This window comes from Clinocottus analis, unplaced genomic scaffold (assembly GCF_023055335.1).
Source record: "Clinocottus analis isolate CAN_PGR_092001 unplaced genomic scaffold, fCliAna1.0.p SCAF_20, whole genome shotgun sequence".
NCBI lineage: Eukaryota > Metazoa > Chordata > Actinopteri > Perciformes > Cottidae > Clinocottus > Clinocottus analis.
Window position 1 is genome coordinate 14379700 of NW_027175932.1, and position 16520 is coordinate 14396219.

At 42.8% G+C, this 16520-nt stretch overlaps 1 protein-coding gene and 1 long non-coding RNA gene across 3 annotated transcripts in view; one reads left to right on the plus strand and one right to left on the minus strand.

Moving 5' to 3' along the window:
• Positions 1 to 8315: 8315 nt before the first annotated feature.
• Positions 8316 to 16520, plus strand: part of mpped1 (metallophosphoesterase domain containing 1) — a 67853-nt gene continuing 59648 nt past the window's right edge. Inside the window, exons 1-3 of the mRNA XM_068586205.1 lie at positions 8316 to 8495; positions 12559 to 12956; positions 14225 to 14406. Of these exons, the coding sequence (XP_068442306.1) occupies positions 12775 to 12956; positions 14225 to 14406 (364 nt within the window). The 5' untranslated portion in view covers positions 8316 to 8495; positions 12559 to 12774. The remainder of the gene's footprint in view (positions 8496 to 12558; positions 12957 to 14224; positions 14407 to 16520) is intronic.
• LOC137791345 (uncharacterized) lies at positions 9465 to 13716 on the minus strand. Of its 2 annotated transcripts, XR_011078025.1 has the most exons (5): positions 13601 to 13716; positions 13356 to 13433; positions 12786 to 12911; positions 11339 to 11466; positions 9465 to 9535 (listed from the first exon to the last, which is right to left on the minus strand). It is a non-coding gene; the product is annotated as an uncharacterized lncRNA (long non-coding RNA). The 2 variants fall into 2 exon arrangements; XR_011078024.1 differs by lacking the exon at positions 9465 to 9535 and having other exon boundaries at positions 9591 to 11466.

Genomic DNA, 16520 nt, shown 5'->3' on the forward strand with positions numbered 1-16520 from the left:
TCCAATTTGTAGAGGAATAATTTTAACGTTTGTGTTAGTCGGTTGTACCCAAAGAGAGAAACTGTAACGCAGTGTTGTGCCATTGTTTGGTCCATGAAACTCCAGTACTGAACAAATTAAAATAAAACAGTAGCAGAAAACAGTCTCGGTCGTTTCTTTTGTGTGTCCCCGAGCGCTGAGCGGAGACAGAGGAGACGGAGGAGCCCTCAGAGCGGCTTGTATCTTCTCATTATATCTCTTATCTTTCCTCAGATGTGGCTCCATCTGCCGTCACACACACACAACCAGCCCCTAAAGTACGCTTCCAGAAAATTTAGCTGACGCTGCTAATGTTGCGCTTATCTTCAAGCCACACAATCAGCGAGGCCGATCTGGATGCTGCATCGGAAACACTCATAATCATCCACACGGGGAGGATGTTTTCCTCTTGCTATTGACGTTCTCTTTCTAGGTCTGAGAGGGAAAGAGGAGGTGAGAAGCTGCCATGACACGTACACTCCTCCTGGGCTCGCTCACCTCCATCAAAGTAAAGGAAGGAGAGAGAGGGTGGAGCTACGGGTAAAGTACTTGTTCTATAATCCAATTCTACTAGGGACTATTCTACTTTCTACCCTTGAGGTGAACAGACCTTTGTCCAGAATCTGTTTTGGCAAGAATTACACTTTTCTTGTAAATTTTAAACTTCTCTGATTAGAGGAAAGTCTGTTATTGTCTTGAGCAGCTAGAGTAGTTTTGATTGTTGGCCATTCCACTAACGCCTTGGGGACGTAGTCTGGTGTAAAACCAGGTGGAGGATTGAAGCGTCAGCTGTAGCGTCAGTGAAGACTTGTTGTACGAAGACTCAGAGGATTAAGACACAAGATTCTTTCATTGGAGTCAAGAATCGGAGGATAAAGACACAAGAGTCTTTCGTTGGAGTCAAGACTTGGAGGATAAAGACACAGGAGTCTTTCGTTGGAGTCAAGACTTGGAGGATAAAGTCACAGGAGTCTTACGTTGGAGTCAAGACTCAGAGGATAAAGACATAGGAGTCTTTCGTTGGAGTTAAGACTTGGAGGATAAAGACACAGGACTCTTCTCACCTTGGTAACCTCTGCCCATCTAACCCCCTGTCCCTTGACCCCATCCCATCTCACATGCTCTAGTATATTGCTCTCACTAATCTTATCAACACCTCCCTCTCAACAGGCTGTTTCCCTAACTCTCTTAAGGACGCAAGAGGTAACCCTCTCCTAAAGAAACTCACTCTCAACCCGTCGGAACCCAACAACTACAGACCTGTCTCTCTCTTTTTCTTTCTCTACAAAACTCTGGAGCAAGCTATCTTTAACCAAGTCTCCTACTTTCTCCACCAGAACAACCTTCTGGACCCTCACCAGTCTGGATTCAAGGCAGTTCACTCAACTGAGACGGCCCCACTTGCTGTCTTTGAGCAGCTCCCACTGCTAGAGCAGCCTCTCTTTCCTCTGTCCTTATCCTCTTAGACCTTTCTCCTGCCTTTAACACAATGAACCACCAGATCCTTATTTCTTCCCTCTAGGACCTTGGTATCACAGGCACTGCACTCGCCCTCTTCTCATCCTACATCAACGACCTACCGAGTACCTTGGAGAGGATCTGTGTCGAAACTTTGTCCTCTCACTACTGGGGTCCCTCAAGGCTCCGTCTTGGGTCCTCTCCTCTTCTCTCTGTACACTAACGTCAAAAACCAACAGTCAACTCTCCCTGACTGCCAACATCACCGCAACAACACGTTCCTGTAGGTACGTGCTGTACAACATCAGAAAGCGGCACAGGTTCCCGTCCAGGCTTTGATTATCTCGCGCCTCAACTACTGTAACTCCCTCCTGGCAGGTCTCCCCGCTAACACCATTCCACTTCTACACCTCATCCAGTATGCAGCAGCTCGGCTGGTCTTTAACCTCCCCAAATTCACCCACACTACTCCGCTCCTCCGTGCCCTTCACTGGTTACCTGTGGCCTCCCGCATCCGCTTCAAAACATTGGTACTGGCATACCGTGCTACGAACAGATCGTGTCTGATCTACATCCAGGACATGGTAACACCGTGCAGTCCAGGTTGTTCACTCCGCTCAGCTTCTGCCAATCGGCTTGTAGCTTTGTCACTGCGAGCTAAACACTCAACAAAGTCACGATTGTTTGACGTACTGGCTCCTCAATGGTGGATTGAGCTCCCCATCGACATCAGGACAGCAGGAAGTGATATATCCCGCATATTCCGTCGCAAACTAAAAACACATCTTTTTCGACCACATCTTGAATAATGAAGGCTGCGCAGTCATTTTGATAACACTTAAATGGCACTTACTGATAACACTGTAGTTTGACTTTATTAAAGAAATTGTACTTATCCGATTCTTGTTGTTCTGAGTTCATACTCACGGTTCAATGCGCTTATTCTAAGTGGCTTTGGATAAAAGTGTCAGCTAAATGAAACGTAATGTAAAGTAAAACTAAGTGCAACCAAATGCTGGAGAAGATGTTTATGCAGCATAAACTGAAAACACACATTCTATATTATTATTATTTTCAATATCATGACAGTTTAGTTGAATGAAGTCAACATAAAACCAGACAACTGGTTATAGTGGGACATAAAGACCGAGTGAACTGGTTATAGTGGGACTATCTTTCATCATTAGCAGCCATATTGTTGTTGTTTGTTCCTGAAAAGTATTAAAAAAAAACTTTCCACAGAGTGACATAATCCTTCAGTATGAGAGACACAATCATTTGTTTTTCGATGTTTTTTTTCATTGTGTCTGCTCTCTGTCAATCAGCTGGCTCCAGAAGAAGAGACTTTCCTCCATGAAATAAACACGTCACCTTATAAACCTTAGGTCTGCATCTCTTTACTGTGGTTTTCCCTCTCAGCTGTCTGTCACATTGAGCTTCTTTCAGACTCAAAAGAATAACCTGCATGTACAGAATGATCCGGGTGTTTACCCAGATGTAATGGCTCCGACTGACAGAGCCGGTTGTGTAATGATGGAGTTCACAGCCTGTTTTATGGTTGATTCCTCATTTGCTTTGCTTTTGGTCATTAATCATATTCGACAGGCAGATTTGACATTTCCTACGTGTTCTTTCCAGGATGTCCAATCAGCAGCAGCATCTGCGGGCAAATGCAACCGTGCCAGATGCTGAGATTACTCTCCCTTTGCTATCTTATTGACTTTCTTCCATCAGTCGCTCAGCTCAAAGTTCACTGGATATGAAGCGATAAAGGCATGCGGCCGATTAAGTGACAAGAATGTGGCAGAATCGCTGTTTGGTCGAATTAGCAGATGAATCTGGTGCAGCGTAGGGAAGCGAAATATGCTACAAACCTGCAAAATGCAATGGGTTTCGTTTACAAAATGAATTTGCATCGAAGCGACAGGAGGGGAACATACTGTTGCAGCTTATTGAATACAAACTACATATGTGGTCATCCTAGACTCGGCGTACATCTATCATTGGACGGTCGACAGAACAGGCTGTTAAATCTATTGGATAATGGGTCCGAGGGTGAGTTGCCAGAGCTAATACCCCATCAACACACTTTTATCAACTCCATTATAAGACCACAGATATAGGTCTTAAAATAAAGTACAAAATGTGAAAATTTGACGGCTGACTAGTATAATGAATCAGAGAAAGCTCGACAAATGAATTAAAGGATACGTCTTAAAACAATGCCCATGTGGATATTAATATTCCTCCTGTTCATACCGCTGAGGAAGATCCCTTTCCAAAGAATTATAATAGTCTAAGTGTGTGTGTGTGTGTGTGTGTGTGTGTGTGTGTGTGTGTGTGTGTGTGTGTGTGTGTGTGTGTGTGTGTGTGCATGTGTGCGTGCGTGCACGAGCAGAATTGAGAGTTTTGCTTTCGTGTAGCTTTGAAAAATGTCTGTGCTTGGTATCCTCATGAAGTTAGTTGTTTCACACATGAACAGCGGTCTCCTGGTAGAAGTCCTGTGCGACAGCTTTGTCGCTCTTCATTCTGCGACTGACTTCCTCTTGACCCCTCATGACCCTCGGCTCCCTCATGTTTACATCAGTTATACACGCATTATAGACATTCATATTTTTGTAGTTATAAGTACGAATAGCGAATGAGAACGGCCTGAACTTCTCAAAGAGAATGAGTCCACCACCTCTAGAAAATGTAAGGAGCTAAAAGACTTTTGGTAGAGACCAAAAACAGAAAGGGAGTGAATATTGAGTGTTTACCAGGCAACGCTTGATACACATTTACATTTTTAATCAATATGATGAGGAAGTTGCAAATTTTCATGCTGAACATGTCAGTAAAATGTTCACTCACCATTGTTTGCAATGAGAGCCGCTGCTTTTGCAACACAACATTGTTAGATAATGACAGCACCAGCGTTTCTACGGATATTCCAACGTCCAGAATATTTTTCCAGACATGAAAGAATGTGGATGTTTTTTAGCAATTGCATCAATAAACGTTTCACCTTCACGTCTGCATACCTCCCATATACCAGCACAGAGGGAGACAGAGCCAAGGGATTCGTGCTTAGTGGATTCTGATATATTGTCCACATATGTCCACCGCATATGACCAGCAGATGGCGGACTCACTCCAACCTGAGACTAGAGGCTTCCACCTAAATAGGGTGGTTATGGATGCATGTGTTTGAGTCCCAGATTGTACTCTATTTGTTTAGCTCATTACCCGCCGAAATCCCAGTCCAATTACCTGCGGATAAACAGGAGCAGAGGTGGTGAGACGGAGTGATGCTGTGATTTGGCTGATTAACCCTTACACGGCCAATCGGGTGTGGAATCAATCACTTTCTCATTTCAGCACAAATGCAAAGATTTAAAAGGATTTTCTAATGAAATACAAATTATTTTTAATCTCCAAGATGCTCTGTCCTGATCAACAACGATATATACAATACATGCCACTGAAAAAGGTGTCATTGGTGGGTGGATGGAAGGTAACTTAGCACCAGGTAAAGTATTGAGTACAATGTTGACGTACTTGTCCTAAACTTTACATTTTAAAGTAATTTATACTTTTATTCCACCACAATTTAGAGGGAAATATTTATGTACTACATTTATTTTTCCAGAAGCTGTTTTTGTTTGTCTTGTTGTTGCAGATGCCAATTATGTGTTACCAGTTCCACCAGTGATGCGTTGCCCTTTCAACACATCATTTCAATAACTGTTTTAAATGATCCAATATTCCTCCAAAAAAAGGGAGCATGTAATCAACTCATTTAATGGCCTTTTTATCATGTTAAAGGCCATTTTGTTACTTTACCTCAGAATTGATTGATTTTATGGTTCTTAATACACTGACTTTACTTTAGTTTTGTCATAAACATAATTATGTGAAACCTCTTTCTTAACCTACACTGTCACAAGATAACTGTAGAATGTACAGTAACTTGTTGGCAGCAATTAGCAAGTAAGTAGCTGTTGTATATTTCAAAGTATGCTTATAGTAAAATTAATCAGAGTACCTATGGAATACTGTAGTCCTTTTTACAGTAATAATCCCAGTACTGTCAGTACAGTAGTTATCAAAATACTGTACTTGTCATCACAGTGACATGTACAGTTTACAGCAGATCCTAGAATATTGTAAAATGCATCACTGTATTCATTGGAATTCTGTAAATGAACATTAATAATTACATACTTTAAAATGAAGATGCAGTTTTTTTTTCAACAAGTCATTTATTTTATTATTTCAACATCACTTAACAAATGTTACATTTTGTTTTTAATCTCTAAAAAAATAAACGTTTTATGTTTTAAAGCAATTTGACTAACAGTCAAATTCAAGCACCGAAAGCAATACCATATTCAGATCAAGGGGGAAATGCATAAAAACACCTTAAACTAAAAAAAGTACAATTTCAAACAATAAAATGTCCATGATTTATTGTTACTGTAATGAACTGGAATCTGCTCACTTGGCGGTCGTCTTCTCCATGAATTGGAGTCTTCTTCCTGGGCAGGAGTCCTCTTCCCTGCAGTGGAGGGACAGTGAGACATTGGTTACCGATTCTAATTAGAAATACCACAATATGGTTCACTGATAATGTAGTAGACTATTAACTATGTTGTGTTTTGTCTGGTACTGGGATCTTTCCAAGCATGATGAGCCTTGGAGTGCTCGGCAGGGACATCTGGGCCTCAACATCAGCCTGTGTGAAGGTTTCCTGTGACACAAAATATACAGACAATAGTACCTTATTTATTAGGGGAGACATGAAAGAAACCCTTACTTTAATGTTCCTGGTGTATTTACGGGGAAAAGTGAGAAGATAAGCATTGTTTAGTGGAAGGTGTGGTTCACGTGGGGCGATGGGCACATGAAGCAGGATAGCGATGGGTTCCCATAACAAACATCTCTTTTTTTGGTGTAAAACTTTATATATGGAGCTGCAAACAAGTGTGTGTGTGTGTGTGTGTGTGTGTGTGTGTGTGTGTGTGTGTGTGTGTGTGAGAGAGAGAGAGAGAGAGAGAGAGAGAGAGAGAGAGAGACGGGGATGTGATCAGCAATTTTATATGTTCAAATGCCTAGTCTTGAGGATATCATAAGGTCTTGAGATCTTGCCACATTGTGCCGCACGGTAGCTAGCAAGAGAGAAACGTCAAGGAAACGAGTCGAAACGTCTCCAAATGGAGCTAGCCTTAGCTAACTAGCGCACCAACACAAACACAAACAGATACACGCCGACGCATGCATATTGGTCCCTGTACTGATATGGACGACATCAACACGATCCGAGAGAAGATTCAATTTGGCAATTTTATAATCAATTCAAAGAAACAATATCTACGTGTCCCTGGTTCCTGCGGCTCAGATGTGACTGTATATTTATCGTTCTCTACACTTGGGAACATTAGTTGGTTGTTTGGACTTATTAACTTGAGCTTGTGTTTTTCTCACGTTTCATAAAACAAACAAATGCTGTACAATTTTGAGGTACTTGTACTTTATTTGAGTATTCACAATTTCGAATACTTGATGATGTTTTTAATCACATAATTCCACACTAATTACTTCAAAGATTAAGGAACATTCATCATATACAATGCAATGCAATAAATACACCAACGGTACTCACAAGTTTTAAAGTATTTGTATGAAGTAGACACAACATATACAGAAATTTATCAATTATAATAGTTGTAATCTAATGTAAAAATACAGTTTTTGCGCTTGATACTTAAAGTATTTCTCTGTCAGAATTCTCCATCCGGAGCTCTTCCTCACTCTACAAGTTATTGTACTCCTGTGAATCGATATGAAAGCCACTGATGTGACATAGCAAAAAAACAACTGCAAAGCTTTACAGGAGCATATTTTACATGTTTATGACACAATTCAACTATGAATATTAACATACATCATGAATATGACTCGAAGGACTCAAAAGTAAGAGAGCTCCCCAAGTTATGAAAATATAATTTTTATATCCATAGCACATGATTGGAAAGTTTCCTTTCTGGAAAGTTTATGACCCACGAAATCCGCCAATTGCGCCAAAACCACCTTCAGACAAAGGCTCAGTAAGATATCAACCACATTGCATTTTTTTCCAGCCAATAAACTGAAATATGACTTACTTATAGATTAAACAAACCTTGCTTGGTATGTATTGTGCATCTGCTTAAGCAGAACCCCTCTGCTGTGGAATCAGAGGTGTCCAAGATCCAGGAAGAAAGTTAGGGCATTTTTGCTTACAGGGACCTAAACTTCCGGTACACGAAATCTGCACTAAATGAATTACTAAAATGTCTTAATTTCACTTATTCAAAGTCCCACTTTGCAGAGATACAGTTAACACATAGTGCTATTTTGTAGTAGAAAGAAAAATGATGATATACGTAAACATGTTTGAGTTTTTCTTTCTTGTGTTCTATCATCAACCAATAGGCCAGTAACACATTATCTCTCTGACCTGGTCAGAAAACATCTTTGGTCATGGTCCGTAGGATGATGAACATGCGAGAGAGTGAACTTTTGGGACATATGTGTTGGGGAATAAGGGAATCACAACCTCATCGTAAACCCATGGTGGCCCCGCGTGGCCCCATCAGCGGGAGCCTCAGCCTTAATGTGACCGGGGATGAGCTCTGTGGAGCCGCGCAGCACCTCTCCATCCTCTGTCCCTCTCTGCTCCTCCTCGAAGTACCGCTCACCGGGAAATACGATGGGAGGGACTGATCAGAGAGAGAGAGAGAGAGAGAGAGAGAGAGAGAGAGAGAGAGAGAGAGAGAGAGAGAGAGAGAGAGAGAGAGAGAGACGCACCACGGGGTCCGCATTCAAACTGCCCAGCGCGTGTCCTGTCAGTGCGCGCAGCTCCGCTTCTCCACGCCGTCTTTTCCACGCCGTCTTTTCCACGCCGTCTTCTCCACGCCGTCTTTTCCACGCCGTCTTCTCCACGCCGTCTTTTCCACGCCGTCCAGCAGCCTCAGTGCAGCGGATCACCGCAGCCGGTAAGTTGATTCCTCTTCATCATCTTTTCGGTGCATTTACGCAGAGGTGTCTTTCTATTTCTTTTCATGCATGCGAGACCGAAGCTCTGCTCGGCGAAAGCGCGGCGTGTTCCCGGGTTCATCTCTGCTCGGGACCCTCATGTTGTGCTGTATCCCCCTCACACTCTCAAGTGACCGACATTCTGCGCTCTCCAGAGTAGCCTGGCTTTTTAATAAACGAGATGCGTTCACGTTACCGGAGATCCCGCATTCCAGCACCGGGACGATCAGTTTCAGTTGCGCCGCATCGGAAGTCTCCGAGGACGGGACAGCTCAGAGCTTTAGCCTCCAAGTCTCAGAGAGGGCCAGCTGGAGCCCGCGAGAGCAAAGTTTGATTTGAGGTTAGTTCACCAGAGCAGGATCATATCTACAGAGTGGAGGGAAACTTCTCCGCAATCCTTCACTCGACTCTTGAAACTGTAAAGGATTCTATCTGATTTTAATGAAGAAAATCCATAATGTGTGAGGAAATGACAAGTGAATTTGGCAAACAAATAATAATAGGTGTAAGAAAAAAGACATATTCTTACTATTATTTCCTCACTTTTTCATCTCGGTTGAATCTATGGTATTTTTTTAATTTTTATTTGGAGGGAATTCTCCTCAATGGTTCTGAATGTATTTCAGAGCTGTAAGTCAGGTGCATGAAATTAGATAATACAGCATCACACTCAGATGCACTTTCATTTTCTGTGTGTGTCCATATGTAGCAGAAAAACAAGCAAATAAGAGGAGGGAACTACCAGAAGGTCTAATGGGGCGGCCGCTTGAAATACGAGTGTGCCCAAGAGGACAGAGCATCCATCAGACAGCCTCTCTTTTCGTTCTGCATTTATTAACTTTAATCTGTGTTAGAGCCTCGACAGCATTCTGTACAGTACAGGACCCGTCTCTTCTTTGTTCCTCCTCTTCTCTCCTCTCCTCTCTCCTCTCCTCCTCTCCTCTCCTTTCCTCTCCTCTCAGTCTCACTTGTGTCAATAGCAGAGCTTCAAAAAGTCCACCTGAAACAGTAACAGTTAACATTTTGACATGTTTTATTTAATTGTTTTGCCTGAATGAAAACAAATGCCTGACCTGTAAAACTAATTATTCTGCATCTCGTATAATTTAATCAATCTCAGCTGAGTTTATGCTATAACTAAAGAGCAGGATCATGGCTGGAAATCCATACGGTGGCTTCTGTGCGCATGGTTTTGTATTTAAATTAATCATGAAAATAGAATTTGAATTATGTTTCAATCTCTTTCCAAAAATATGAAATGGTAACGATCTGGACGATGTGCTCGGTCTGTTTTAAACGACAAGTAAACCGCTCTTCTTTCTTGTGTTACCGACTGTAAATCCTGTCAACAATTCTCTCTTGATGTGATTTTAAGAAGCTGTCATAGATGATATGTGTTTATCAGGTTTTAAAAAGCCTGGACGGAGCGGACTGTTTTACCCCACTGAGCACGTCAACAGAACAGAGTCAAGAAGGCCAATGACCAAAAAGCTGAATGTATTACATATTCTCAAATTAAAGGTATCTAAAAATAGAGCAAAATGTGCTTCTCAAGAGATAAAATAACACATTCTACAAATGCAGCTTTTTGCAGCCATGCACATGAGCTCGTCATTTTCAGTCACCTTTGATCCTATAGTGGTATGTTTGCCACACACACCATTCATAACAAGCAAATTCACATGGCTCTTATCTTCTCGTGGGGATTCCAAATTGCATAAAACTGCAGTTGTTAAGGGGTTCAGAGTGATTCACACAAACATAAGTTGGAGCAGAAAGTCTGCTCTTATATTTAAGTCAATTATGAAAGTCAATTAAACAACTTAATGACCACACAGAGAAGCAAAACAACTGTAAAAAATGCAAAGTGACTGCAGAGATATAAAATAAACCATGAAGAGAGAAAAAAATGACCACAAAGAGACACAAAACATTTACAAACAAATGCAAAATTATCAAAAAGAGATGCCAATCGACAACAAAAAGATATAGATTGACAGAAAAGAAACATAATGACCACAAAGACATGGAAAATAACCATAAAAAGATGCAAAATGACCACAAAGACACACAAAACAACCACGAAGAGGATTAAATCCTGTGTAAACGCATGAAGCAGAAAGTGAACGAAGTCCATGAGGCTGTGTTGTCGAGCAGCGGCTAACATGCACTCTGCTTTAGTCGGTCTGCATGTGCGGTTGTCTTGGTGACTTGAGGGCATCCCCACATGGAGCAGATGTGCAGAAAGCAGTTAGAAAAGGAGCAGCAGAGATTGAAATGGAATTAATTCAAACTTTTGTTTCACTTGTTGACTCTGAATGGATCAAGCCTTCTGACTTTACACATTAAGAGGGAAGACATTTGGGGGAGATCGCTGAACATTCAGTCGTCCTGTGATCCAGAAAACTGCGTTCGGGCCCAATGTGTTACAATCCCCCAGCATCTGCTAATGCATCTTTCTATCTCACACTAGCAGTGTGAGGGGGCCGTCACTGTCACATTCATGACAACAGCAACACATTTCAATATGCATGCAGGCCCGCATACACATCCCCCCGCGTGCACGCGCAAAGCGCACCGCGCGCACGCAATGTATGCACTCCTGAGGCACACATCCACCGAGCACGCTGGGATTTGCCCGCGACAAAACAACCGCGGTGTGAAGTGTGAAGTGTGTATCTGTCACGTCAGCGTGCTGTCAGCGTGTGAGGTTGCAGTGAATGAGGAATCCGAGATGGCACGCCGACATCGCATTGGCGGCCCAGGCGGACTTTGCCAAAGACGCCTGTCCCCAAATTATCACCTCCGTCTCAGCATCCCCTGCAGCTCGGCGGTTCTGCTCTCTCCCAGCAGGCGCCAGAGCCTCCGGAAAATGAGCCGCACAGCTGAATCCATTGTTGATGGGCGACACACGCGTGCAGGCCTCACGCACTGGGGGGCAGGGATTTAAAGGATTTCATTAATTCAGTGTATTCTTTGGATCTCAGGAACAAGAAGAACACACTGTACACATGCAGGGAACAATGAACTCATAAATAAATAGTACATATATGATAAATACATTTTGCAGTCTGACATACATTCCGCATAACTGTTTTTCATGAATTTAATTATCAGATTCAAGCTGCACTAACAGATGCACTTGTATAGTAGCTGGAGGGGATGCAAAACTCGCCTTGGAAGATTTCGGAAATCACCACAGTTCTGTCATTTAATAGATTGTGTCCCCGACGATGAAGTGTTAAAGCATCCTGTTTCTTACTTCATTAGGTTGCATGCCTTTTGGCCTTCATAGCCAGTTTCCATCTGTGTTTCCTGTCAGGCTGTGCATGAATATTGTTTTATTAGGTGGTTGGTGGGGAGACTCGCCACATGCAAATCTACAATAAATGTGCAAATAAAAAGAAAAACACCTGTCAGTAAGATGTTTTCATGTGCAAGAACTTTGTTGAAGTTGTTTACCGCTGACATGATCAATTATTTGTTACAGTCATTAAATCTGGGGAAAGTGGCAAATATTATCTGCTTCCAGCTTCTGAAATGTTTATTTGACCTATTTATTGTGGTCCGGTGGTCAGAGAGACAAGACATTCACTTTGGGTTCTCAGAACTTGAAGGACATTTTTGACAAGTTGTATTGCTTTTTGTATTTTTTTTGTGATCAAAGAATGTAATGAAAAAAGAAAAAAAAAGATTGACATATTAATTGAGAATAAATACCTTTTGTTGTAGCCTTAGAAATCAGATGATTTGGAAGTTGGAAGCCAGTTTAGATTTTTTAGCCCAGAAATTGTCAGAAATTGGTAAGGTACCAGAAAAAAAAGAGGTGACAGTCCCAAACCCCAAAATATTGAGTTTACAATTAAACAAAACAACTAAATAGCATCTGAACTTCCATTTGAAGAAGAAAACATTTTAGCTTAATAGATGACTTCAACTTTGAAACGCATTAATTCAATCCATCTCTGGATTCCTGTCTTTACCACGCATTCTTTATCAGCTCTGCTATGTGGTTTTCCTCAGGTGCCGAAGTAGTTGAAGAAAAGCAGAGGAAGAGGAGGGAGGAAGAAATGTCCTCAGCCCAGCTCAGCGTGACTGTTTTCTCAGCGAGTGTTTGAGACGCCTCACAGCAGCCTCTCCTCGGGCCTCGACTATCTGCCCGCTGTCCTGAACTGAAAACAGCGAGCAGCGAAACCTCCCCACCCTCCACCGCCCCGCTCGGCTCCGGTCCCCTGTGCCATGGCCTTTACCTTGTCAGAGATCATGGCAGCGAGACGGCAGCAGTCGCAGCAGGCTCAGTCACAGGCCCAACGAGGCAACAGGACGGCGGTGGAAGTGGACGAATACAGCACCAACCCCACACAGGCCTTCACCTTCTACAACATCAACCAGGGACGGTTCCAGCCGCCACACGTCCACATGTGAGTAGATATAAGAAGCAGGTGGTTACTTAAAGGAGCACACAGCCGTCAGTTAACCTGAGAACCCATGTACATCCTGGATATGACTTTATTTCAATTGTTTTACTCATTTACTCACGATGAGACAATACTGCTACCAGCTCCTCTGTAGCTCTTTAACTATCACATTTGACCAGATTTAATTGATTTTCATACACAAAGAGAAAAATAAAAATGACAATGCTAATGCTTGTAAACAGCATTTCTGAAATGGAATTTTAGGACTTGACGCTGTGTCGATATCAGTTTCACAGCAAGACCACGTTAAACTAGCTAGTACGTTAACTAGCTAATGGTGTTCTAGGCTAACTAGCATGGCATCAAAACAGAAAGACAGTGCAGTACAAGAGCAAAGCCCACCTCTTGCTCAGTTCGACATTGACTTTGTGTCTTTCGCTGAGAAGTTGCAACCGCGAGAAAATGCGAACGTTTTGCTGGCTACTCGGTGTCATCGGGTCCGAAGTGAAAGAAACGGGAATTAATTTGAGAATAAATAAACAGAAAGAGAAACCATCATGTAATTTGTCCTCCTTCAGTGCAGCTTTTGTGATGACAAAGCATATCTGACTTCCACATGTTCAGTCTTCGTTTCAGTTTCAACTTACATGTCCGTATCCCCACAAGTAGAAATGAAACATTCTCCACCCTCATCTGTATTTCATTACTTAGTGACTTTCCAACATGCAATGCGTATCTCCTTTCCCACTTCCACCCGTCTCTCTCTCTCTCTCTCTCTCTCTCTCTCTCTCTCTTGTGGTGGGGTGTAGACGAGGCGGAGGAGGCTGGGATGGGTGTTGTCGTACCTGGAGGAGCGCTCCTAAAGTGGGCCACGGTTATTCACCAGCTCCCCCTCTTTCCCCCCTGGAGACCCCGTGGATCTGCACTCGCTGCGGATCCCACAGGACTCTCTCCTCTTTTTCTATATCTGTGCTTTATTCTTTTTCTATCTCTGCACATTTCTCTTTCTGTCTCTCAGCACTACACTTTTGTTGTGGCCCCTCGCTTCTCGCTTACGCCTCTCGTTTCCTCCGCTGCCTCGGTCTGTGGGGATGATTTTCTGCTAGATACCAATTCAAACCTCTTTCATTGTCAGACCACAAAGACTTTGCATACGGTGCTGCGTCTCTCTCTCTTCTGTATTGATTAAGTTCCCCAAGAGCTGCAGTGACCCCTTTTTCCTTCCCCTCCTCCCTTAACTTGTTGTCTTTTGTTGTCCCTCCTCGCTTCAGGGTGGACCCGATGCCCCACGACACGCCCAAGCCGCCGGGCTACACACGCTTTGTGTGCATCTCGGACACCCACTCCCGCACCGACAGCATCCAGATGCCCTACGGAGACGTGTTCATCCACGCTGGGGACTTCACCGAGCTGGGACTGCCCTCCGAGGTCAAAAAGTTTAACGACTGGCTAGGTTAGCATCTGTGGGAGGTGTGGTTCTGGATCCAGAGCGGGTCAGGGCCCGGGTTTTCTCTAACTCCGTCCCGTTGTGACGGTCAGTGCCAGACTACGTTCACTCTGCTGCAAGTTATTAAGATCACTTTCAAAAGGAGATGATCATTTCAAGCTTTCTCAAGGCTGATAGGCCTTTTTCTGTTTTTGCTGTAAATTGAAGGGCCAGATCAAGGTTTTGCACATTTTACAGCATTCACTGGAAAAGAATACTTGGCTTCACTGCTGATGGTTTCCCCAAGCATGCCATGAATCGATTTCCTCCTTACTGAGTGGATCTGAGTCGTCTCTTCCTTGTTGGTGAGTTCAAGGACGCTCTGAGAGCATCAAAGCTTTGAGTCAACTTATGAACAGCACATATCTTAAATGTAACAAGCAACACAGTTTCCCAGTCTGCTTCTTATTTGTCGTCTGTGTTCAATTTTGCAACAACAGAGATTATGAATGCATCGCTTTGTGGCGGCCGACTGTCAAATCTTTGAGGACTTCCTTGAACACCAACAAAGGAGAGTTTTTCTTAAAAAAAAAAAAGTTCTCTGCTCATAACTGCACAATGAGAACTTTGACAAAATGAAGAAGTAGACTGAATGTTCAATGTGACGTACAGGTCTCGTATAGTTTTCTCTACTAACTAAAAACTGATGCAGTGCTTTATAAAACAGACCGCAGTATGTGTTTTGTGTGAAACATGCAAGAACCCGCAGCATGGTCCCTTCAGTTGATGTGGTGGGTCTGGTTTGTGTTACGCTGCTCTCTGCCCTGACAGAGCTCCTATCCCTGTAGTTTAACACTGACACTACTGAAACAGAGCAGGCTGCTGAAGTTCATTTTCAAAAAGCCCAAAGGATGAAGCGGGTGATCTTCACATTTTGAATATTTACATTACACTTTTAATATTCTGCACTATATATAAACAGACATTTAACTTATTTTCATTCTTTGACTGCTTCTCTAAAGACACCTTTTCTTGGTTCAGGCTAATGTGTAGTTGTAGTATAGTCATGCCTGTCATCTGCCCCTGTGGACCCCTGTAGACCCCTGTGGTCCCTGTAGACCCCTGTGGTCCCCTGTAGACCCCTGTGGACCCTTGTGGACCCCCGGTCATTGGTCCTGGCCTTTTTAAGCAGTTGCTCACGTTTATTTATTCTTTAACGTTGTGTTTCAGCCACAAAAAAAGCAAAAAAGGAGCTCTTCTTCTAGCTGTCATGAGTTGATCGTCTTGTTTTCTGTGTAAGCTCCTCAGTGCACGACGTATGGACGTGTGCATGTGACATCTGTGCATGTTTTGCACCAAAGTCTGCGCCTCTATTGAGGTACGATCAAAGCTTCACCGGCAAAGTCCGCCTTCCCGCTGTGGGATTGCTTAAAAAAAAATACAGATATAAATATGTATATCTATACATAGCCGTTTGAACATACGACCAGCTATCTAGTTCATTCTCATGGTCGTCGTCGGCGAATGGGGTTCAGTTGTAATGACGCCTCAGTATTCATCCCTTTATTTATCTATATTATTTCTGTATTTCCTCGTCATTTTTAATGGAAGACGATGACATAAAGCTACAAAGTGACTTGTCGCTGCTACAAAACAAAGTTGAGCAGTTCAGCGTCGACCAATCATGTGTTTTTGTTTCAGTCCGCCTTAAACGAAGCGTTGTTGGCCTGTTCTCAGTGCTATTTAACGACATGCGTCAACGCATGCTTGAGCGACACCTCAGCAGCTTGTTCCATATGTTGCTTCTGCTGCTCGTAGTGTGAACACAGCATCAAGCCCGAACGTCATGGGGACATTGTGCCATATAGGCATTCAAATAATAAGCAGATGAAAGCTGCGAGTGCAGTAAAAGGCCCTGGGCCGGACTTTGAGCTAAGATTATTTTTGTCAAAGCTGTCCAGTTGCATAGAAAAGTCTGTCTACATACTTTTGATCAACAATCACTACACTATGACTTAAATTAAAATTAAAAGGGAGCACATCAGATATTTAGTTTTAGCAACAAATATTCCCGCTTTATTTAGAGAGCGCTGTTGAGATTGCTGCAGTATATTTGTGCACAATTTCCTTTTGCAGGATCT